Raw genomic sequence first — 24142 nt, forward strand, 5'->3', positions numbered from 1 at the left:
CGCTCACAGGCAGCTACTTTGAAAAGCCGCTGCTGCGGAGGCATGTAGCTGGTTTGCACATGCGCAGTATGCAGGTTATTGCAGCCTCTTCAATAACGGGGAAATAACAAGGTGAGTAGCTGTGAGGCAAAATGTAAATAAAATCCGATATTCACTACGGACTTTCTAGATGGGTTCAGTATTAAGGGTTTCAAAGCTATAAACTTCACGTGTGTAAAACGTCATGTTTGTTTAAAGCGAAATGTTCAGTAGACTGTTCCCGTTGGTGTTAGCTGGTTGGCTATACAGCTTATGACAACAAGAACCGGAGGAAGTAACGTTAAGTTAACATTAATGCTAACTAGCTACACTATCTCCAGCTAGTTAACCAGTCCACGGCTGTGAGCACACTTTACTCTGACCATTCAGTTCTGGCGTGAATTTATCCATTAACATTACTAAGAAGTGTTTGGGAGTGAATTGTTTACCCTGGTGGATTTTAGATCAATGTTAGCTAATAAGAGTAGTTAACTACTACAGTGTAGAAGTGCTCCGGTTTAGTCTGCATGTTAATCTTTTCTACCTTTTCCACAGAAACGTTTCTGTATGTATAGATTTCTGTTTATGTGTGTGTGTGTGTGTGTGTGTGTGTGTGTGTGTGTGTGTGTGTGTGTGTGTTCCATGTTACATATTCACAAGGGTCAAAACCCTCAAGGGCTTATCGGTTTGTGATTATGATTATTCATGTATTATCTTGTTAATACCAATTACAACTCAGATTCTCCTTAAATAGCGTACTACACAGATGTTAAAACCATAACAGTTGAATAAATCTGTAACCACAACATTAGATGTAATGTTGAGAGTGTCTGAAACAACTTTAATAGCTTTAATAGCTGATTTTCTTCACTGTTATTTTATAATATTTAATCAGAAGTCTATCTTTGTTAAGTTAAGCTGTTTTTTCCCTTCAGACCACAAAAACGGTTAAGGATGACTACTTCTTGGAGCGATCGACTTCAGAACTATTCAGAGCTTCCTGCCAACATGGATGGCTTGTCTATGAAGAAGTACAGGCGAGAGGCCTATCACAGGTACATGATCTGAATCGGAGTATCATACTCTATTCACAGCTGTGAATATCTTAAAGCACATGACCCGTTTTATGCTAATATGTAGACAAATCATTCTTAGTAGTTGAGCTGAGCTATAACTGTTTCTTTAGAATTAATGCCAGATTATAATTTATGCTATAGTCTGTATTATGCTCTCATCCAATTGAAATGAACCTGTAATGAATGTTGTAAATTAGGCTATACCATCAGACAGGAAGAGGCCGTGTTTTCGTTCAGATATTACTCACAGCCAGACTTTGGTGGGAAACCTGTAGTACCTTTTTACAGCAATCCTTGTACTGTACTGCCTTTGATAATATTAATCAGATCTTTAAGATTCATTGTCATTAATCATCATTAGCTGTAGTTTATATTAACATGTACAATTTTTTGTTTCTAGCTAATGTAAGACTTTACCAGGTTATTCGGTGTGTATTTCATTCTACGATTATAATTTCCTGAAATATGCTGTAACTTCATTTAACCTGAACAAACTAATCGTAATGTTTAAAGCAATTTTACAGGGATAAGTAAGGAATGACACTGTTATAGAAAATAATCCATGCCAGGGTGGTGTGTTGGCACTGTAGCATGGATTACTTTCCTATAATAGCAATGTCTGAAATGTGTTACTCCTCTTATACCTCAGCAGTTTACCACCTCTTAGAATTTATTAACAATGGAAACGTCACACTTATAGTAGAGATTGACCGATAACCGGTTTTACCGATATTTTTCCTGACATTTAAGCATTTTTCCATAATCGGATATCAGTTTTGTTTATATCTGAACCTCCGATAAATGTGGGCGTTTTGAGTATTGCTCGCAGGTCCGTCATTGCGGCACTGTATCTGATTGTGCACAGGTAAAGTATACTCGCTTTGCTTTAATTAATAAACTTTATTTAACAAAACAGCCATTAATGCACAATTTAGATGTGCTACATAAATGCTTGATATGCTGTTTAAGCAACTTGGCGCTAAGAAATTGAGACAAACCCTTGGTGTCCCATAATCTGTTTACCTCATCAAAGCATTTATTTAAATAAAAAAAGACAATTTAGTAACCGTGCACTTTTTAAAAAAAATATATTTTTGGACTCTTTCAGATCCCTCTATTTATTGGTGTATAAATAAGAGTTTAAAAAAAAAAAAAAAAAATTGTATGAAAGGAGGAAGTGAACTTGACAAAATCGTTATAAATAAACCTGTTTGTTAAGTTCAGTGGTGTTGTCATTCTGTCAAAAACAGAAGTAAAGCAATAAATAAATATCGGTTCTGCATATCGGTTATCGGCCACATAAAAATGCAAATAATTGGTATCGGTTATTAATAAAAAATCAATATTTATAAACAGTTGCTCCCTCAACAGTCTGTCTTTTTTTTCTTTCTCTTAGTCTTGAAGTTAATAAGAAATAAAATAAAGCTCGTTACATTACATGGAAACTGGAAAGTGTCAAGTCCTCTGTCCTGAAGACTTTCCTGTGTTGGAAAACTTACTTACGGTTACAAACTTATCTGTTCCTTTGTTATATGAATTATTTTTGTCTGTATTAGTGAAAATGTAGTGCTTGATGTGCGTGATGTATGAAAGAAATAAGCATTGTATTTTGTTGTTTGCATTGTCATTATCTGTTTTTTATTTTATTTTTTTTAAATTATAAAAATACGTTGTTGTTGTTGTTGTTGTTGTTGGCTGACATCACATTGACCAGTGAATCACTGATTAATCATTGAATGCTTCACAGTAATGGGTTTGCAGGGTCCTGGCAGTTTTCCCTGATTTTTAGCAGAGTATGATAGAAACCCTTTACTGAGTGCATACAGTCTGACGTGATGCTACCTGTTGGAAAACGCATTTATCATGTTTATGAGCAGCAACAGGAACCTAAACAATGCCCTTTTATTATTTAACCATGAAGAGCAAAATCAAAAGGCAGGTAAATGAGCTGAGTCATGTGTTTAAGTTTGTGTTCATTGATCAACACTCCAACACTGTTATTACTATGCAGTGGCAATTAGCTGATGTACATACTGTAGTAATGTATAGTACATTTATTCCTTTATTACAAAGCTTACCATGGGAACTGGCCCAATGTCATCCTGCTATGAGGTATGCGAAAGTTTTGTCATTGACCTGAAGTATTGACTTTTGTAAGCGATGAATTATCCACCAAAATCATCACCTTTTTCTAAACAGACTTCATCTTTACTCACCCGGCTCTGTGGTGTGGCCTCCCTTAGGTGTCTGTAGGAAGACCACTTTTTGGTCTTATTGGAATTTCGTATGTGTGAGACCTTTCTTTCATTTTTCTCATTTTCACACTTGATATATATAATCTCCCGCGCTATATCGTTGACATTTAAGTGTCACTTTTGCAGAAAGGTGATTATTTAACAATCTCGGATCTCATCAGATTATTTTTCTTCCTGTATTGAACTGAATGAATCACAGTGAGCATGGACATCTTTAATGCCTTCTTTCTGGTTTTACGTTTCAGTGTTATTCTTATACATTGCCAAACGTAATTAGGACTAGATCAGCTTAATGCTGTGACTATTATTTACACCTTTAATGTTTTATTTTTGGTCCACAGTGTGCATAGATCCAAATGAAATAAAAAAAAAAAATAAATAATAATAAAAAGCGTAATGAAACAAGTCTTTTAGGGCTCAGTTGTTGTTCAGTCAGACTCTTTTGTCGTCATCATAAAGTGTAGTAGAAATACCTTGTAGAGGACATGGTTTATTCAGCTTAGCCTAAAGATTGTAAGAGGAAATTTGCTGTAATATTATTTATTTACATTTTGGATTTTTAAAAATGTATTTCATATTTCACTACATTCACCAGATATGCATTTAAAGTTCATGCAGTTTTTTTCCCCTTGTGTGATTTAATATTACTATAGTTCTTTATAGCCTACAATAAAGGCTGTTTAGTAATAAATCACAAATCATTGAAATATTTTGTCCACAATTCGTGTCTAACAATCCTCTATTGCAACTGTTTCTTGTATCGATCAGCTAATAGTTACTTTCTTCACTAATAAGCTTATTATACTTATACATATTTTACTTATTATATTACCTGTCATCTATACATATTTTATAACTAATGTTCTCTTCACACACAAATTCTCCGATGTATTATTTATTATTTGCTAATGTGTGCAAAGAGAAGAATGTAAAGCCTGTTGGCTCCAGGACTACAGAAAAATGAGTTTTCCTGCTTTTCATCATGTGAACATCCAGTGATTGTCTTGGCCACGAAACTGAATATTATTCTTTTCATTCTCAGAGTTTTTGTTAACAGAAGTTTGGCAATGGAGAAGATTAAATGCTTTGGCTTTGACATGGATTACACTCTAGCAGGCAAGTACTGCACCTTTTTCTCAGTTTAGTCATGCATTTAGTTTATATAAGACTGAGCTCTAGCATGTTCCCGCTTGCATTACTACTTTAGTCAATACTGTCAAAACTTTGTCTATGTATAAATTCGGTAAATGTTCTTTACAAGCTCTTATAGTGTGGTTCACTGTAATAATGTCTGAGTTAATACTGAGCTAGTGTCACTTAATCCACTTGTGCCATGCTTCTAATAGTGTGAGGTACAACACGAAGAGAGGATGTCAAATTGATATATTGATTTGTATTACAGTAAAGTTTTGTATTTTGAGTATATTTATAAAGACATACTATAATTTTATAATCTGTTCAACATTGTACTTTCCCATCATTCTTAAGCACCTTCTCTGACCCAGATAGCTTCAGTGTGCGAGTGTTGTAACTCTCAGTTACAGATTTATGTTGCAGAGAAGATGCACACATTCCAGAACCGAAGAGCAGGTTGTTAAAAACAGCCTTCTGTGAATAGACCCATTTGAAATGGAAACTGATCGTCACACGAGTGTACATGTATATATTACACACAAGAGTATCAATCTTTCTTGTCTTAGAGATTATTGGAACATGTTTTACTCAATAGCAAAATCATAGCACTAAAATATGAACAATAATACAAATGCCACGCTCCATCTGTGCTAATAAAATAAACCGCTATTCTCTACTCATATTTTTTCTTCTGTCCTCCTCACCATTTCTGTGCACTTATATTTGTCACCAAAGCCAGCTTGTAGAGTATATTTCTAAACATATTCTTTCCACTATGTTCACAGTGTATAAGTCTCCAGAGTATGAATCTCTAGGATTTGACCTGACAGTGGAGAGATTGGTTTCCATTGGTTATCCACAAGAACTTCTAAATTTTGTCTATGACCCTACCTTTCCAACCAGGTAAACTGCAAACTGATTTTCTGTTAGTATTAATAATGTTTGCAGACTAGTGTGTGTGTGTGTGTGTGTGTATGTGTGTATGTGTGTGTATGTGTGTATATATATATATATATATATATATATATATATATATATATATATATATATATATATATATATATATATATATATACACATACAGTGAGGGGAAAAAAGTATTTGATCCCCTGCTGATTTTGTACGTTTGCCCACTGACAAAGAAATGATCAGTCTATAATTTTAATGGTAGTTGTATTTGAACAGTGAGAGACAGAATAACAACAAAAAAATCCAGAAAAACGCATGTCAAAAATTTTATAAATTGATTTGCATTTGAATGAGGGAAAAAAGTATTTGACCCCCTCTCAATCAGAAAGATTTCTGGCTCCCAGGTGTCTTTTATACAGGTAACGAGCTGAGATTAGGAGCACACTGTTAAAGGGAGTGCTCCTAATATCAGTTTGTGACCTGTATAAAAGACACCTGTCCACAGAAGCAATCAATCAATCAGATTCCAAACTCTCCACCATGGCCAAGACCAAAGAGCTCTCCAAGGATGTCAGGGACAAGACTGTAGACCTACACAAGTCTGGAATGGGCTACAAGACCATTGCCAAGCAGCTTGGTGAGAAGGGGACAACAGTTGGTGCGATTATTTGCAAATGGAAGAAGCACAAAAGAACTGTCAATCTCCCTCGGCCTGGGGCTCCATGCAAGATCTCACCTCGTGGAGTTGCATTGATCATGAGAACACTGAGGAATCAGCCCAGAACTACACGGGAGGATCTTGTCAATGATCTCAAGGCAGCTGGGACCATAGTCACCAAGAAAACAATTGGTAACACACTACGCCGTGAAGGACTGAAATCCTGCAGCGCCTGCAAGGTCCGCTGCTCAAGAAAGCACATATACATGCCCGTCTGAAGTTTGCCAATGAACATCTGAATGATTCAGAGGACAACTGGGTGAAAGTGTTGAGGTCAGATGAGGCCAAAATGGAGCTCTTTGGCATCAACTCAACTCGCCGTGTTTGGAGGAGGAGGAATGCTGCTTATGACCCCAAGAACACCATCCTCACCGTCAAACATGGAGGTGGAAACATTATGCTTTGGGGTTTTTTTTCTGCTAAGGGGACAGGACAACTTCACCGCATCAAAGGGACGATGGACGGGGCCATGTACTGTCAAATCTTGGGTGAAAACCTCCTTCCCTCAGCCAGGGCATTGAAAATGGGTCGTGGATGGGTATTCCAGCATGACAATGACCCAAAACACACGGCCAAGGCAACAAAGGAGTGGCTCAAGAAGAAGCACATTAAGGTCCTGGAGTGACCTAGGCAGTCTCCAGACCTAAATCCCATAGAAAATCTGTGGAGAGAGCTGAAGGTTCGAGTTGCCAAACGTCAGCCTCGAAACCTTAATGATTTGGAGAAGATCTGCAAAGAGGAGTGGGACAAAATCCCTCCTGAGATGTGTGCAAACCTGGTGGCCAACTACAAGAAACGTCTGACCTCTGTGATTGCCAACAAGGGTTTTTAAACCAAGTACTAAGTCATGTTTTGCAGTAAAATGCAAATTAATTTATAAAATTTTTGACATGCGTTTTTCTTAATTTTTTTGTTGTTATTTTGTCTCTCACTGTTCAAATAAATCTACCATTAAAATTATAGAATGATCATTTCTTTGTCAGTGGGCAAACGTACAAAATCAGCAGGGGATCAAATACTTTTTTCCCTCACTGTGTATATATATATATATATATATACACCTCATATGTATGTTTTCTAAAAGACTACTGTTGTTACTGCTACAAATACTTTACTATCTATTTTTTACTCTTTACAGAGGCCTGGTATTTGATACAATGTATGGTAATCTGTTGAAAGTAGATGCCTATGGCAACATTTTGGTATGTGCCCATGGGTTTAACTTCATGCGTGGGTGAGTAACCACAAAATAAAGAAGCCTTGCATGCCGGTATTTATCTGTTCATGTGTCCTGGGAGCACAGATCCACCAGATCCAAATGACCAGTTTTCATGCTTAGTGTTGCTTTTTATTGTTGCTCTGTTCACCTATTTTTTTCTGATAAAAATGTGTGTTAATAAGCTGTTATGAAGAAGAATTCCATTCTGTTTGTGTAACAACATACAGCAAGACGGTGGAAAATACAGCTTGAATTTTACACACGGAAACATTTTACTATGCCAAATGTGGATGTGCAGAGGGCTGTTTTGTTATACTTTAAATGGCCTGTTGATTGGAGTGTTGTTCTCACAGTTTTTCTGGCTTGTACTGGCTTTTTGTTTCTGCCTGTGGTGTTGTTTGAATGAGTCATCAGAAACCAGCTAATGTTGGTTATTTTTGCCTGAATATATTTTGTGGTGGATATTTGATGCATGCCTAATAATACTGTGTATTTCTTTGTTTCTTTCTCTTTGTCTCACATAGGCCAGAGATTAGAGAGCTATATCCAAATAAGTTCATCCAGCGTGGTGATACAGAGCGATTCTACATCCTTAACACACTGTTTAACCTCCCTGGTAAGGCATTTGTACTAGTTGAAATATCATTGAATATTGTTATTGACAATGTTCATAATTCATTTTACATTAATACTGACAGCATGTGTTGTTCACTCAGTATTTTATTTATATATATTTGCATTAACTTAAAAATATTCAACAAACTGAAAAAGTTTCACAGATATTTGATGAACAGAAATGGAATAATGAGTCCCTGAACAAAGGGGGTTCAATATCAAAAATAACTGTCAGTATGTGGTGTGGCTTTGAGTACTACAGTGCATCTCCTCCTCATGGACTGCACCAGATTTGTCAGTTCTTGCTGTGAGATGTTACTCCAAGGCAATCGCATGTAATTTTCCACTGCAAGGACGATCAACTGTCCTTCCTGTAGCACTGTCTTAGGCGTCTTACATTACAGACATTACAGTTTATTGCTCTGGCCACATCTGCAGTCCTCATGCCTCCCTGCAGCAGGCACTCTAGGCATCTTTCTTCTGGTGTTTTTCAGAGTCAGTAGAAAGGTCTTTTCAGTGTACTAAGTAATTCTAACTGTGACCTTAATTGCCTATTGCCTGTGAACTGTTAGTGTCTTAAGGACTGTTCCACAGGCTCATGTGCAATACAGTAATTGTTTATGGCTGAAAAACATCGTTTAAACCCTTTCTGATAAAGATCTGTAAAGCTAATTTGGATTTTACAAAATTATCTTTAAAATACAGTCTCCTGATAAAGGGATGTTTCTTTTTTTGCTGAGTTTATATATAATCTTTTTTTTTCCCTCCAGAGACCTACCTTTTTGCCTGCTTGGTTGATTTCTTCACCAGCTGCTCCAGATACACTAGGTTTGTATACATCAATGAACATCCTTGTTTTGTTAGATCTAGCTTTCTGCAGAATTAACTTCCAGCTTCTATACAGCAAAACTCTTCTGACTAGACTGGATGTCTGTAGTTGTTGATTTATGGCTGAATTCTGTAGGAATTCTCTAGAAGCAGATTTGGGCACAATTCATTGCCTGTTTGGATGTTTATTCCCTTTCTGCAGTTGCACTGTTTTCCATATGCATATTTGTCATGTTTGATCTTTTCCTTGATAGTGAAAATGTGTTTTTCTTGTTCCCCAAAGCTGCGAGACTGGTTTTAAGGACGGTGATCTCTTCATGTCCTTCAAGAGCATGTTCCAGGATGTCAGAGATGCAGTTGATTGGGTCCATTTCAAGGCAAGATTCTGTTATTTTTCAACAGAGACATTTATTTATGATCAAAATCGCATCCTAAATATACCCGTTGAAAAATCTGATCAGTGTGTTGCTTTTGGCTACTTTCTTAGGGTTCACTGAAAGAGAAGACTGTTGAAAACTTGGAGAAATATGTAGTGAAAGATGTGAGTAAACACAAGTTGCAGTTTGCGGAGATACATCATGTTGTGTTCATCTTTGTTTTTTTGTGCTGTGCATTTATGCTTCTTGTTCCCCTCAAGGCCAAGTTGCCTTTGCTTCTTAGTCGCATGGAGGAAGTTGCCAAAGTTTTCCTGGCCACTAACAGTGACTACAAGTACACTGATGTAAGAGGCTCAACATTATGTTTAATGAAAATGTTGTTTATTAAAATAATTACTTTTGATTTTTATATATATATATATATATATATATATATATATATATATATATATATATATATATATATATAAATAAAAATATATAAATATGTCATTACATGAAGCTGTCACTATGTGTACGTATGAAAGTGTTTTTGGGAACTAAAATTTAACCTGCGGAAACTTTATTTATTTATTTATTTATTTATTTATTTATTTTCTTCTTCTTCATTTGTATATTTTCAGAAAATTATGACATACCTGTTTGACTTCCCTCATGGTCCAAAAGTAAGTTGAAACAATTATCATCCCCTTGTAGTGGTGCTATAGTTATACCTGTTATGCTTGTCTGTAAATAAATTGATGTACTGTTTTACATTTTGCAATGCATCAATCAAGCATGGCTGTGGTACAACAATTAATTTAGTTAATAAATTATTTAAGATATAGCAAAAGACTATTTGTTTGTGCCGATAGACGATGATATCGGGGATCGGTGATAGCCAGTGATATCGCCGAGAGCTGATGCCTTTGGCGATATGTCAAGATGATATTTAGCTCGTTTTCCACTGTTGACAATCCAAGTGGTGGGCCGTCACACTGTTGAATACAAAACTATGCTATCTACACACAGCAGTTGCGATACATCTTTGGAAAAATTATTCGATTGATAGAAACCATTTTTTATTCAAGATACAATCAGAACAGCAGCTACAATCAATGACTACGTTTACATGGACAGCAGTAATCTAATTATTGACCTTACTCTGATTAAGATAATAATGTGATTAAGGTGTTTACATGAGTCGCTTTTAGAATACTCCTGTCATGTTCCTGTTTTACATGTTATAGAACATAATTTGATTAACAGCCCGCGTCATTACGTCACCGCGCCATGCCGTCCGAGGTCCCTCCAGAATTTCACGGATCAACATACAGTTCGTCTTCGTTATGGTTGCCTATACAGTTTTGGGTGTTTTTATTTCATTTTTTTTACGAACGCTTCCAGTGCGGTTAATTATTTGTCATGCTATACGTGCTAATAGACAACTGCTTGAAGCCATGGGCTGCGTCTCAAACCGTGTACTTACCGTCTATATAGTAGCCGAGATGCATGTATTTTTCCCCACTACAGGCCTGTAGTAGGAAAGTATGCGGTTTGGGACGCGGCCAAACTCTTTTGTTCGCCGTAAAACTGCCGTGTGTGTATGTGTCCTGTCGCAAAATGCGGTGAAAACTCTCACATGACGCTCATGTGATTAAGGTGTTTACATGTATGTAATACACGTCCATAATGTGACTAAAACAGGAGTACTCCACATGTCTTAATTCGATTAGAGCTTAATTCAATTATGACCTTAATTAGATTAAGGTAAGTAAAAATTGCTGTATACATGGTAGTTTCTTAATCAATGTATGGTCTTAATTGGATTAAGATTGTTGTCCATGTAAACGCAGCTAATATTTATGTCAGACCACCAACATACAAACACACAATTACTAAATTGAGGCAACTCTCTTATGAAGCCTCATAGTAGTCGATAAAATCCCGGCAAAAACAGTCTCGTTACATTGGCAAAGGTCCAAACAATTCAATCAAGTAAAATATTTAGTCCAAAACACATTATTACATCAGTGTTACGTCGGACTGTTGCTGCATCCCTTCAAATTACCGACAGATGTGCCAAACCTTGTGTTTGCTGTAATAACTTTAATTCACATATAAACATTACCCACGTCTTGATATCAAAATGGACGCTACACTGTGACCTTTCGAATGACACCTCATTTGAGCCAATAGGAGCTTCCTTGTCCTTTCCATAGCCTTCAATAGCCAATAAGAATCTACACTGAAATGAAGTGCCTTCGCCTTTTCCTTTGTGAAAAACTCGAGCCTATTTCAACCGATTGTGTGGATGAATGGTGCATTGTATAGCCAATGAAATTCTGAAAAATATGACATTAGTGGGAAGTTTAAACACTTCAATGTAAAAAAAGTCAGTGTATAAAGCTGGCTAACCGATGCCAAGTGTTTTGTGTATCTGTACATAAAAGCTGAAAAGTGTAGTATTGTGACCGTGACTAACTTTTGGAATGTGAATTTTATGTCAAAACGGACGAGGGAAACAAAAATACTCGCTCCGATATGTGCTGGAAGAATGTACTTCTATTTACTTCTGAAACGTCATCTCCAGACTCGGCGTGAAAGCGACAATTTCAGTAGTAAATAGGGATGAATCCAGGCTTGGGGAGTAACAGAATACATCAGCATACAATAAACTGGTAACTGTAATCTGTTACAGTTACATCAAAAAACAAAGTAATCAGATAACAGTTACATTTTGTAAAAAAAAAAAAAAAAAAAAAAAAAAAAAAAAAAATGGGAATACTATCAGGATTACTTTTAATTTTTCTTTTTTTCTTTTCCCATTTAAAACCAAACAAATGAATCTTGACATAACAGACCTGCTTGATTATAGTTCTGGTTCTTTTCCCAGTCATGGCTCACATGAGCAACCTCCTGGTTTTGGAAGAAATTACCACCCATTGTTCTCTGAAATGCTTTTGTTAGGGTGACCAAATGTCCTCTTTTTCGAACCTTAAAAAAGTGTCCGGCCGGGATTTCTAAATTTGAGGCAATGTCTTGGATTCGGCTTTAGTTTCATTATGATGTGCTTATGGTCTAATACTGCATCGTGTGTGCATGTTTGCATTGCTTTAACCCCTCTCTGTAATTTCCGCCTTCTCGCACACAAGTTGGTCGATTATAAAAGGTTTGCAGCAACTATTGGCCTCTCAACCATTAGCCTGTTCTCAGCGAATGTGTGAAGGTGAAACGCTGTTGTGTACAGCGTCAAACACTACTGGACAATAGCAGTAAATGAAGCTTTCCTGAGTCGAAACACTGCCCATGGCCATATAAGGTCATTTTTAATTTCATGTTATCACATCGCTTCGTATTACATGGCCATTTAAATGTGTAAATGATGGCAGAAGGTGGGATTTAATATTTTATTTTATTCCATTCAAAAGAATGTAGGGAAAAAATGTAAAACATGGGCAGAGTGACACCAGTTTTATGTCTGTCTGTCTGTTGCTAGCAGTGTGTTTTTTTTCAGTGTATTAAAGTCTGCAATCATAGTAAGACTGTTTTGAACGTTATAAAAAAATTCTAGAAAACCAGAATATGGTCACCCTAACGTTTGTGATGTAACATTACCCACCTCAGGGACAGGGATCTTTTATTTATTTATTTTCTTAAAACAAATCCAAACACTGAATATGTTTTTAAGCTCTAAAGTAAGCTCTCAATTAAAGTCTTTTTGATCATATTGCTTTTCTCTCTAATCACATTACCTTACTTTCATATTGTGATACTAGGATTATGTTACTGATAAAGCATTTTATGAAGTAATTTGTAACTGTAATAGAGTACATTTTTAAAGTAACCCCCCAACCCTCGTTGGATCATTTATTGATTCCAAGGCAGAGGCAATGTTTCTGGAGGGAGGGGACTTGGGTAATACTTGACAATTAAGTATTTTATTATAATGATGTAATAAAATATATTATAAAAACTTTAATATATAATAAGTGAGCAAATAATAACTATTGCCCTGCTCCGCTCCCACGTGCTAAAATCGTGTATTGGCGATCTCACAGGCCGACAATTGGATGATCTGACTATGGAGAAGATTGCCCAACACTAAAAGACACATGATCTTATTTATTATTGAAAACATAAAGTTTACTAGTTTTGAACAGGAGCAAGTCTATAAATCCCCAGCCCACACCTCTGTTCCTGTGCCCCTGTCTAGATACGTCTGAATCATTCAGGGCTTTTCCCTTACCTGATGCCAAGTGAGCAAAAAGTCTTAGACCTGACTCTGTTGCTTGTGTTATTTTCAGGTTGGCACACCTCATCGGCCTTGGCAATCCTACTTTGACCTCATTCTGGTCGATGCCAGGAAGCCTCTGTTTTTTGGAGAGGGCACAGTCCTGAGACAAGTAGATACAGTAAGATGCATAGTGCTTCTTGTGTTTAGGAACATGCAGCAACCTCTCACTTTATTCAGGATATTACCCAATGCTTCGTATTTATAGCTGTAATAGCATGTTGGTACATGAGGTGTTTATGATCAGTTTTTGATAATAGATTCACTCTTTTATTTCTTCTTAAAGACCACTGGGAGACTAAAGATTGGAACTTACACAGGGCCACTGCAGCATGGCATTGTGTACTCTGGTGGTAAGTAACACGATGTCTAGGTCTAAAACAGTTGGAGTAGTTGAACGTTGTAAAATGATGGGGGTTTTTTGTGTGTGTGTTTATGCTGGATCATATTTACATTCTGTTTCCTACAGGATCCTCAGACATTGTGTGTGATTTACTGGGGGCTAAAGGGAAAGACATCTTGTACATTGGTGACCACATTTTTGGTGACATACTCAAGTCTAAGAAGCGTCAGGGTTGGAGAACGTTCCTTGTGATTCCTGAGTTGGCTCAAGAACTGCATGTCTGGACTGACAAGAGTTGTAAGTTTCACTTCACTTCTGAGTCTTTTAGAATTTACGATAATCTATTCTTCAACTGAATTATTTTATTGTATATTAAATCTTGTATATTAATCAAGTTGTGTTGTTTTTCATCCTGTTTGAAGTAAGCACTATGCTCAAAAGAATGATGTCAGAGGAATGGAAATCCTTTGGAAACATTAGAAAGAAGTGAACAGGACCTGGTCTTTGTATATGGTTACTAAGTTCGCTGGAATGGATTGATTCATTACAATTGAAGATTGGTGACTTCCGCATTGATTGATTGACAGTATTATTCTGCTCTCTTTTACAGCTCTTTTTGAGGAACTGCAGAGTCTGGATATTTTCCTGGCCGAGCTCTATAAGTAGGTGTCTTTTGAATGTGGTGGTTTGTCTTTTAAAATTAAGACAAGGACATGCATTGTTCTAGGAGTCTGAAGTCACTGGCCTGAAAGAAATGAACTTTTTTTGTTTTTTTCTATTTTAGGAGCAACAGCTTGGCTGAACAGGCTGTCTCACATGTTCTTCATCTGAAGAACTGTGTGTTTGCTCCTACTTCCTTCCTTTCGTCTCTTCTGACCCCCAAATCTTTCTGTTTACAGGCATTTGGATAGCAGCAGTAATGAGAGACCAGACATTAGTTCACTTCAGAGGCGGATTAAGGTCTTGAGCTGTAGTTATATTATATGGAAGTGAGCTAGTTCAGTTCCAGCACATTTGATTAAAAATCACACATAACTCGTATCTGATTTTCACAGAAAGTAACCCATGACATGGACATGTGCTATGGGATGATGGGTAGTCTGTTCCGCAGTGGCTCTCGGCAGACCCTGTTCGCATCTCAGGTGATGCGCTATGCTGATCTGTATGCTGCCTCCTTCATCAACCTACTCTACTACCCCTTCAGCTACCTGTTCAGAGCTGCACATGTGCTGGTGAGTGTGGAGCTTTGGTATCACATTATTCAAGGATTGGTATTGTCTGGGGCTGCAACTAATGATTATTTCCGTAATCGATTAATCAGCCAATTATTTTTCGATTAACTGGATTTTTAAAACAACAAAATCTCAATACCATTTTTTTGTTTATTTAACCCTCTTACCCCTTAGTTCCCACAGTATTATGTCCCACAACCCTATATTCCCCATAGAAACAGCACGCCAACCCTGAGTTCCCAGGCCAAAATTGGCCCCAAAATCAACATTTTAATTTGAACATTTTTAGGCCTTAAAACAACTTATAATAATGTATTTGTGTAATTTTACTTTGAAAATGAAGCAGTTCAGTGTTTTTACTCCACTTAGAGCACAATTCTTAACTAGAGAAACGACGAAAAATGCTCGCTAAAATCCTTATACTCATTTAGAAGTACCATACGAGCATCAGCGTGGTCAATGCCTTTGAATAAATTCAAGTAAATAATAAATAAATAAATACATAAATGCATTTTAGCGCCAAAAGTCAAGTCTCTGGTGATTAATCAGACCAGCAGGTAGTGTTTTCACGAATGCACAGAAATGGTCCCGTTATGACTCCAGACCCCTGCAGTGTCAGTCGCACTGGTTGATGCTGAAGATGAAGACGGATCAGCGTCTGAATCAGGAGAGGTTGCGTCTCTAGCGGTTTCGGTTTCAACATCGCCTGAACTCTCGCCTGTGTAACTGTGCATGTTTTCTTTTTTTTTCCACTGTTTTAGATGTACCTGTGTTCACTGTAGGTGTAACTTTAGCTGGAACACGATTAGCTTTTCGCTTTGGCATTTTTAGTTCACTTCTACTGGTACACCAATATTCACGCTTGGATCTTCATTGTAATGCCGGCGTAATAACGTAATCAGGTTGTGACGTCATGACATCATCAACCTTCCAGGTTAAAAAATAATAATGAAATAAGTAAGGAATCATAGCAGAGTAATGCCGGTACACCGGCCTTACGGGGATAACGTTTACACTGTAAAGCCGCTATATCAGCCTTACGGGTATTTGGCATAGACGACCAAGCCGGTCTATCGTCCTTACGGGAATAGATCAAAGACGGGCAAGCCGGTTTTTAGGCCATACGGGGTAAGAGGGTTACCCCTCTTACCAAAATCAACAACCTGATTGTTACGAATATAAACGTCAGACTAAAACTTTACATTAAAGCTGCAGTACTGAACTTTTGCCTCTCTATTGCCATCTCTGTTTCAAACATATAATTGCAAGTTGCTGCTCCTCTGCACAGATGAATCTGATGGTTTGAGATATACATGAGTATGTATATAAACTCCAATTCTTGACTACGGAGATAGTGGCGGATACGGTTTTCTTGGAGTAGAGGTGAATTGCTCTCTCTCTCATAGCTAGCAGTAAATAAGTGCAATTTACCACACTGACCATAACAAAACAAACAAACACAAAACATAAGAAACTCTACAGCTAGGTGAATCATGTGTAAAATGTGCTAATGTTCGCTACCTATTGAGTCACTGAAATATCTTACTTGTTCAGCAGAAAAAAAGCCATTTCTGTGTCAGTCTTCAATCCCTTCAGATCTCGGAGTTGTCCCCACCTCTCAAAATCCATGCTGATATTTATTCCCATTTTAGCATGGGCTCTGTCGCTTTCCCTTTTTGACTGCAGGCTCTCTGCAGTTTGAGGTTTCTTGGTTTTAACAATAGCTGATTCCCTAGATGTCAACGATGATTGCGTTTAAGACTATCCAGATTAAAAGCAGCCATCTAGATGACAAGGTTAAATTTTAAGCAACTGTTGTAAGAACAAGCTACAAACACTCCACCATCCTCAGCCCCCACACGCGATATAGTACCCGGATCTTCTTCTTTCCGTTTACGCACGTGACCACGCAAAGATGAACGACATCAAACTGACGTTTCCTGCGAAATCTGATCCGACAGCTCAAATTATAAATCATTCTTTTAAGCTTACCGTTGCGAACCGGGGTAAAGGTAAGGAGACAGTTTTGAGCACTGATTTTTTTATGTACTTGCACAATAATTGATTTTTGTTCATTTTTAACCAAAAAAGTTTGATACTGCAGCTTTAAGTTGGCGAATTTTATATTCATCATGGTAGATGGAATCTTGAATGGTAAAAAAAATAGCATGAAGCACAACTGTTGGTTTTTTTTTTTTTTTTTTTTTTTTTTTTGTTGTTTTGTTTTTTTTGGTTCAGATGCCACATGAGTCCACTGTAGAGCACACTCACGTGGGTATCAATGACACCGAATCTCCCATGGCAACACGCAACCGTCACTCTGTGGACTACAAAGACCACGAGTGTAAGAAGCACCAGCTGACCCGCTCCATCAGCGAGATTCAGCCTCCTCACCTGTTCCCGCAAACACCACAGGAGATCACACACTGCCACGATGAGGACGATGATGAGGAAGAGGAGGAAGAATAAGATTGTAAAGGTTGTAAATGTAACGTGAGTGTTGGTCTTTTAGCAACTACACATTACCAAGAAATCAGTTTGTTCAGTTTGTATCATGGCTTTTTTAGTTTTTACACATCAACTTTATACTTAGATAAGGTTGTTTTGTTTTGTTTTTGTTTCAGCTGTGCATGCTAAATCATATATATTTAAATACTTTTAGTTGTGTAGTAAAGCTAAGAAGCTTTGACAGTGCCTTCTGTTGTTCAGGCAGTCTTGTGTAAATGAGTCAGCTTGGAACCCACAGTGTGACCATCAGAGACCAGTTTCCTTTTTTCAAGAGAGAAGGCAGCATCAACCTTCTCTCTTAAATCAGTGGAAACACAGTTATTTTTGTTACCTGTTACCATGACTTTGCATGATATTAAGGGAACAAATGCAGTATTTGCCTTACAGGACTTGCATTTTTAGAAAATACGTGCATGCAACGGCCTTATCTTGTATGTGGCAGGTCCCTTTCAAAATGAAACCATACTGCATGATGGGAACTGTAGCCATCTCATACAGTCAACCAAAGCTTACTGTAACTGATGTTTAGCATAAAAAGATTTTTCCCAGCAACCACAACATATTAAATCAATACATTTGAATAATTGAGCTGTTAAAGTGTAGAGTTTATTTCACTCTTTGTTGTTTCCTCTACAGTAAAGGGAAGTGTGCATACAACGGTTCGATTATAATTATACTTCAGTAGTTTTCTATCAGAGCACAAAGACTCCCATACTATGCATCTGTTTTTCTCTTGAATGCAACACAAAGGGATTGAATTACTCGACAACTGCAGAAAGAAGGCAACTGCATCAATATGAATCTCTCTGCCACCATAACTGAGGATATCTGAGAGAGCTTTATTGCCTCAGCTGCTGTAATGTAGTATGTAAACTAGTGAGAGAATAAGATTCTGAGCCACTGTGAATGCTTCTTGTGTATCCTGGTCCAGCCATACACAGTACTCAAATGACTAGTCTGCTATTTTCATTACAGATTTACAATTGATCATTTTTGTGCAAAATTGATTGATGTTCTTTCATTATATTTTGAACTGGAACTGATGCTTGAATACTGTTGTACTCAATTATAGGACTGATTTATTGTTCTTATTTTTATTTGTTTATCTGCCTGTTAGTAATGGGTCAAAAAATAGAATATAGATAGCAATCATGTGCTTCAGGGAAGCATTTCTTCTTGATTAATTCATAAACACGGTTTCTCGACCCATGTCCTGCTTTGACCTGAGCTGCCTTTTTGAATACATGTAGACATTAATTGAGCCATGTAATAAAATCAGCTGAATTATGACATAGCCAGGTGTTAAATTAGCTAGTATAGATTTATTCAGATTTGTTTATTTTGAATGCAAAAAAACGGCATTGTGGGTTATTGCCTTGCTATTAAACGGTTGCTTTTAACATGCTGTAAAAATGTACTGTATATGTTTTCAACATCCAAACGCCTGCTCTTTAGACACTTTTGGGTGAGGCTAAAAGTTCCAGTATTGATTTCAGTCTTGATTTGGATGGTTTGCATGAGCAGATGAAGGCATGGCAGTAAACTGTAATTATGTTCTGCTTTCTTTAAATGCCTGTGTTCAGGACAACCAACACATTTGCTTGCAAATTGTTTTGTTTGTCATGCATATATTTGATTTTTGATTAACTTAATTTTGCTTAGCTTCAACGTATTTTTTGGTTAAAAGTTAACTTTTGGTTCCATTTTTTTTTCTTTTCTTTTAAAAAAGAAAAGTAACTGAAGTTAATTGCTTGATCCTAGTTCCCCTTCTACTGGTTTATTTTCAATGTAATGTGAAGGTTAACGATGATGTAATAGAGCACACTGTTTATTAGGATGTTACTTATTGTGCAGCACTTTGACAGAAACTTAGTTTTAAACTGTTTACTGTGCAAGCACTAAAACTGCCTTCATTAGTGTCCCTACAGACACAACCACTGGAGCATGACCTCATTTTTCACATGCACATTTGCCTCTTTTTCCAGACAGCAGTATCACCTCGACAGTGCCATGGAAACAGCTATATATTATGGGGAAGGGGCAGCATGTCTAACAGCATATAATGAGTGACGCATATGTAAAACATTAAGCCTGTTGTTGCATGTAGCCACTTCCACAGTCAAACAGAGCCTTATCCAGATGCAATCACAACTAGCCTGCATAAATACTATCTGGACTTTTGGCTTTCTCAATGGCTTTGTCCTGAACTACTTACCACAAATTGGAGGAAGAAAAAGTTAGTGACTTGTCACAGCTCCAAGTGTATGTAAAGTGTTAACAGCAAAGTGGTGATGTTTAAAAAGCAGCACAGAGATTAAATAATGGTTAAGCTGATACCTGTTGTCATGCCTTAGACAAAAAAAAAAAAAAAAAACATGTTTGAAACATTGTTTACAGTTATATTTTGCTGTATTCTTTTTTTTTCATAATGAAAAAGAAAAGCAGGATAACATCTAGTCTGCAATTTTACTGATGAAATAAAGTTGGTGTTTTTGTGATCCAGCCATTGCAATAATTGCCCATTGTCACCGGTCACACACGGGAAACCCATATTCAAAAACGAGCAAAAAAAAGTTTGTTTGTGCAGAAACAGTATTTTAGCACGTCTGTCTAAGCTTCTGTCGGGTGGCTGTGGCCCAGGTGGTAAAGCGGGTTGACCACTAATCGTAGGGTTGGCGGTTCGATTCCCGGTTCACATGACTCCACATGCTGAATTGTCCATGGCAAGACACTGAATCCCAATTGCTCCCGATGGCAAGCTAGCACCTTGCATGACTGCTACCATTGGTGTGTGAATGTGTAGAACAAGCTTTGTAGAACCACTAAGGTCCTTAAAACGGCACTATATAAGTGCAGTTCAAGCCTAGCACCTGTAACCTGGCAATAACATCATCACTGATTTACGTACATTTGATACAGTTATATTTTAGTTTCCAAAGTTTGTTAGACTTGGGCAGTTTTTGTAGTACTCTGTTTTGATTCCTTTGATTGCGGATCATTCTGGAAAATAATCTTGCCATGGCATCAGCCTACTCAATCAATTGCAACTTTTTATTTAAAAAAATGAATACAATTATATATGGTGGAAACCTTGTTGAATTGTCCTGAGCACAATAAACCCGCAGTGAATGCAAGAAATAATGTTTGTCTTCAGTTCTGAACATGGTTGTTTTTCTTCTTTTGTAAATTTGTGACTATTCGTACCCAATTTGTAAAAAAATGTAAGAAAATTAACATCAGGGTTAGTAGCGAGGTTAGCATCTGCACGGATTCTTACATTAAAATGAACTAAATTCAAGCACATTGCTGCTGTTTGTTCAGGTATCATTAACAGACAGTTCAAGTAGCCATCATCATTAACCTGATTATATGTTACTTTGTAAAAATTCATGTTTTCTTTGCTTTCCTATGTGTGCACTGTATCTCCACCTGGTGGCCCGCAGGGAAAAAAAAAACATGCATGAAATCTAAAATTTAGTCCAAAATATACTCATTACATGTGACACGCACTTGTGTCTTTTCTAAACAGAATGATTACGCTGATTCACAACTTTAGGATGCCTGGAGGCTCAAATATTTGACAGCATTATTTCGGTAAGTCCAGGTGGAAATGCAGAGTAGATATAACGAAAACAAGTTCAATAACACCAGACATAAAATACACAGAATACACCGAGTTTTACTCTGTACTACAAAATACACAGTCTTTAGTGTGTTACTTGTATTTGTTAAATCAAAGAGGTATTTGAGAAACAAACAAACCAAAAAAAAAAGCATCAATCAAGCACAAATCTTGTCAAAACAATTTTTATAATACCAACATTCAACTTCTTTATATAGAGATATAGTATTTTCTTGCTGATAGTATGTAAGTATATAATAAACCTCTCTGTTCTCAATGCCTTTGCAGCATCTCTATAGACATTCAACAATTCTGAATAGCAGCAATATACGGTGGATTTCGAACAATATGCCTGAGCACCACATGTCTGAAGAAATTTCCTCGTCTGTCTAAGGTGGGCCATGATCATTTTACAGTCTTTAAGACACAACGCTGTCCTCTGAGGAAAAAAAACCCAAACATTCCTTTGTACGTACTGGAGAAGATTATGTAGTTTGAAGAACATTTCATTGTTAATGCTTATACAATATGTAGATGACGTGGTTCAGTGTTAACAATTTATCATTCAGGAGACCAAAATTGTCCCAGTGAACTCAGAAACATCATTATATTTTGTTCTGTGTCTCATTGAGAACATTCAAATCCCTTTCCTCAACCGGCTAGCAGTTGATTTTCTGTTTCCTGTTCACAAGGACACTTGATCGTGTGTGTGTTTGTGTTTTGTGGACTGTTATGCTGCTGATTGTCCCTGCGTAACGGATACACTATTGCACTGACAGGTTGCTACATAAATACTTAAGACTCCGGTTCTAACCCATGATCATTCAAATCGAGCACACAACACTGAATCACCATTTACAGTGTATGAACTAAACCTAACATACCTTGCAAATATATTCCAGACTGAGGTGCAAACAAATAAAAGGAACACGTGTGTGTGTGTGTGTGTGTGTGTGTGTGTGTGTGTGTGTTTCGCAAGCTGTGGAAAGGTACCTTATGCCCACTGCTGAACTCAGCATAATTAGATTTTTAGCACGTTACTTTGTTAAAATGACATCACATGGTACATGGAAATTGTGAAATCATTAAAAAAGTCAGCATAGAAATACTAGAATTGTTTAAACTGGGAAAAAAACGAAAGAAATTCACATTTTAAACACAGTTTAACATGCGATTAAAGAAACCAAAACGTTACTGATAAACAAAATGGTCCAAAAAATTTTTTTCATATAAAAACTGAAGTTAGGATGTGAGATACATACACTCTCGCTCTATTCACTGTAAAATGTGACACTGTAAAGTACATGGAAAAATCCCTCACATGTAAACATACTGAATGTCTTTGTACTGCAAACACTGTACATGGCACTTCTGTATACGTGTTACATGCACACAGTCTAAACCCAGACAGACTGTCGAAAACGTGACACAAGAATTAGCTGAATGTTTCAGTGCTATGAGCTCAACCCACATCATCCTCATCACTAGAGGGTTTAATCGCGAGTTTTAATGCTTCATCCCTTTTTTTGCTGTTACTCAAAACTGTAGCACTTTATCTTCATGGTTGACTATCAGAGACTTGGTGCTTTGGTAACGGCTCTGTATTTCTGTGGAAAATCGCTAGGGCCTTGCCATAGAAATGAAGACACTCGATTCTACTGGTATTAACTTTCCTCTAATCACGACTGACCATTGTTAATCTCTCACATGCACTTTCGCTCTATCTAGCACAACGAAACACTCTGGAATGGTTTCTTTTAGCTCCTTGTATATAGTAAAATCACAAAATGGCACTCTCCCTTCAGGCTTCGTTGCTCAAACTGCTGAAGGCGTCACTAAGTAGGTCAGTTTGTCAGGGACATTTAGATTGACATGCAGCAGCATTGGTCATTCTATACTGTGATCGAACGCCCTGATTTCAGTTAATGTTATTTCAATAATCAGGTCAGTCTACAAAAAATGTACATTCTTTCATATATTAAAAAAAAAAAAAAAAGTTAAGCAACCAATTCACTCCCTAAAACGTTATCCTTCTTTGTAAATAATGCGAAATTATTACGGAGTCTAGACTCTCCTCTACTTTGCTTACACAAAATCCAGAGTGCTTATAGCTTTCGTGCTGAATCTGAGGTAATTGAATTAATGCCAGACTAGTCTTGAAATTGTTCTTGCTGCTCCTCTTCATAACCCCTTTTCAAATACACAATGCTGAATAAAGTCCACTGCAGGAGTCTCCTGTTATACATGCATATACATGTCCCTGAATGATGTCTAGCAGTTACAAGGCTGACTTTAAATGAACACTACTTTTTGCTTTTTCTTGCCATCTCTGGTAGAAGATTGTGATAAATCCTTGGTGACAGGAAGTGATGTACCAGGAACAGGCGTTCTTTCTGTTAAAATATTGGTCGGAGTGATGGTGGACATTGGACAGTGCTATAGCTTTCAAAGTCTCTCTCTCTCTCTTTCTATCTGCTGTTGGATGTGAGTGCATTCTGAGTAGAGCATGGCTGAGTGAGTGACATCTGCTGATTCCTAGGTCATTCACTGCTCAGTGTCTGAGCGCATCCCATTCTCATCCCATTCTGGTATTTCACCACGCCCTCTTATTCCCTGTAAAGTCTATACGTGTAGAAAAAAAAATATCACAGGATTCAGTTGATCCCAGAGAAGCTGCCCAATGAAAGCTTCCCAAACTTCGCTCGCCGAAAATGTTTTAGCCCTCTCACCTCATTTCCTGTCTTCGTTAGATAGTTCCATCAGTGTGTGTGATGTGGTTGGGTTTGAGTGTGTTAGTCGAGTTCTGATGTTGGATGAGCAGCGCGGCTGATTCGACTCCTGGTCCGTCTTGGTGTTCAGTCAGAGTCAGCTCTATCTTGGTGAACTCGCTGTCCAAAGACTGAGGTGTCTTGTCCATGCGGGACGCCATGACAGCATTCTGATACTGCTGCCGGGACACCTGCCACACAAAACAGTCAGATCAGCATAGACGGAAGTATCATTCAATTCTGCAGA

At 37.3% G+C, this 24142-nt stretch overlaps 2 protein-coding genes across 5 annotated transcripts in view; one reads left to right on the plus strand and one right to left on the minus strand.

The window, feature by feature from the left end:
- Positions 1–21670, plus strand: nt5c2a (5'-nucleotidase, cytosolic IIa). Of its 2 annotated transcripts, none has more exons than XM_017463777.3 (19): positions 1–111; positions 954–1073; positions 4392–4465; positions 5269–5386; positions 7249–7344; positions 7854–7945; positions 8715–8772; positions 9056–9149; positions 9260–9313; positions 9410–9493; positions 9773–9814; positions 13436–13543; positions 13709–13775; positions 13892–14062; positions 14376–14427; positions 14665–14725; positions 14821–14997; positions 17236–17490; positions 21416–21670. In XM_017463777.3, exons 2-18 carry the CDS (start codon positions 973–975, stop codon positions 17464–17466), a joined length of 1680 nt encoding a protein of 559 aa, XP_017319266.1. In that variant the 5' UTR covers positions 1–111; positions 954–972; the 3' UTR covers positions 17467–17490; positions 21416–21670. The 2 variants fall into 2 exon arrangements, with proteins under 2 accessions (XP_017319266.1, XP_017319265.1); XM_017463776.3 differs by lacking the exon at positions 21416–21670 and adding an exon at positions 18142–20007.
- The window catches only part of cnnm2a (cyclin and CBS domain divalent metal cation transport mediator 2a), a 19663-nt gene continuing 15034 nt past the window's right edge, over positions 19514–24142 (minus strand). For 2 of the 3 annotated variants that reach the window (XM_017463773.3, XM_017463771.3), the window contains one exon: positions 19514–24086. In XM_017463773.3, coding sequence (XP_017319262.1) covers positions 23874–24086 — 213 coding nt within the window. In that variant the 3' untranslated portion in view covers positions 19514–23873. The remainder of the gene's footprint in view (positions 24087–24142) is intronic. The other variant, XM_017463772.3, reaches the window with a different exon arrangement.

The sequence above is a fragment of the Ictalurus punctatus genome, chromosome 3, assembly GCF_001660625.3.
Source record: "Ictalurus punctatus breed USDA103 chromosome 3, Coco_2.0, whole genome shotgun sequence".
Classification (NCBI taxonomy): domain Eukaryota; kingdom Metazoa; phylum Chordata; class Actinopteri; order Siluriformes; family Ictaluridae; genus Ictalurus; species Ictalurus punctatus.

Excerpts from the sequence above, each read along its gene's own strand:
- nt5c2a (XM_017463777.3), top strand. The coding sequence starts at position 973 with ATGACTACTTCTTGGAGCGATCGACTTCAGAACTATTCAGAGCTTCCT. Across the intron at positions 4,466-5,268 it reads CATGGATTACACTCTAGCAG|TGTATAAGTCTCCAGAGTAT; the intron begins GCAAGTACTGCA and ends CTATGTTCACAG. Across the intron at positions 7,345-7,853 it reads GGGTTTAACTTCATGCGTGG|GCCAGAGATTAGAGAGCTAT; the intron begins GTGAGTAACCAC and ends TGTCTCACATAG.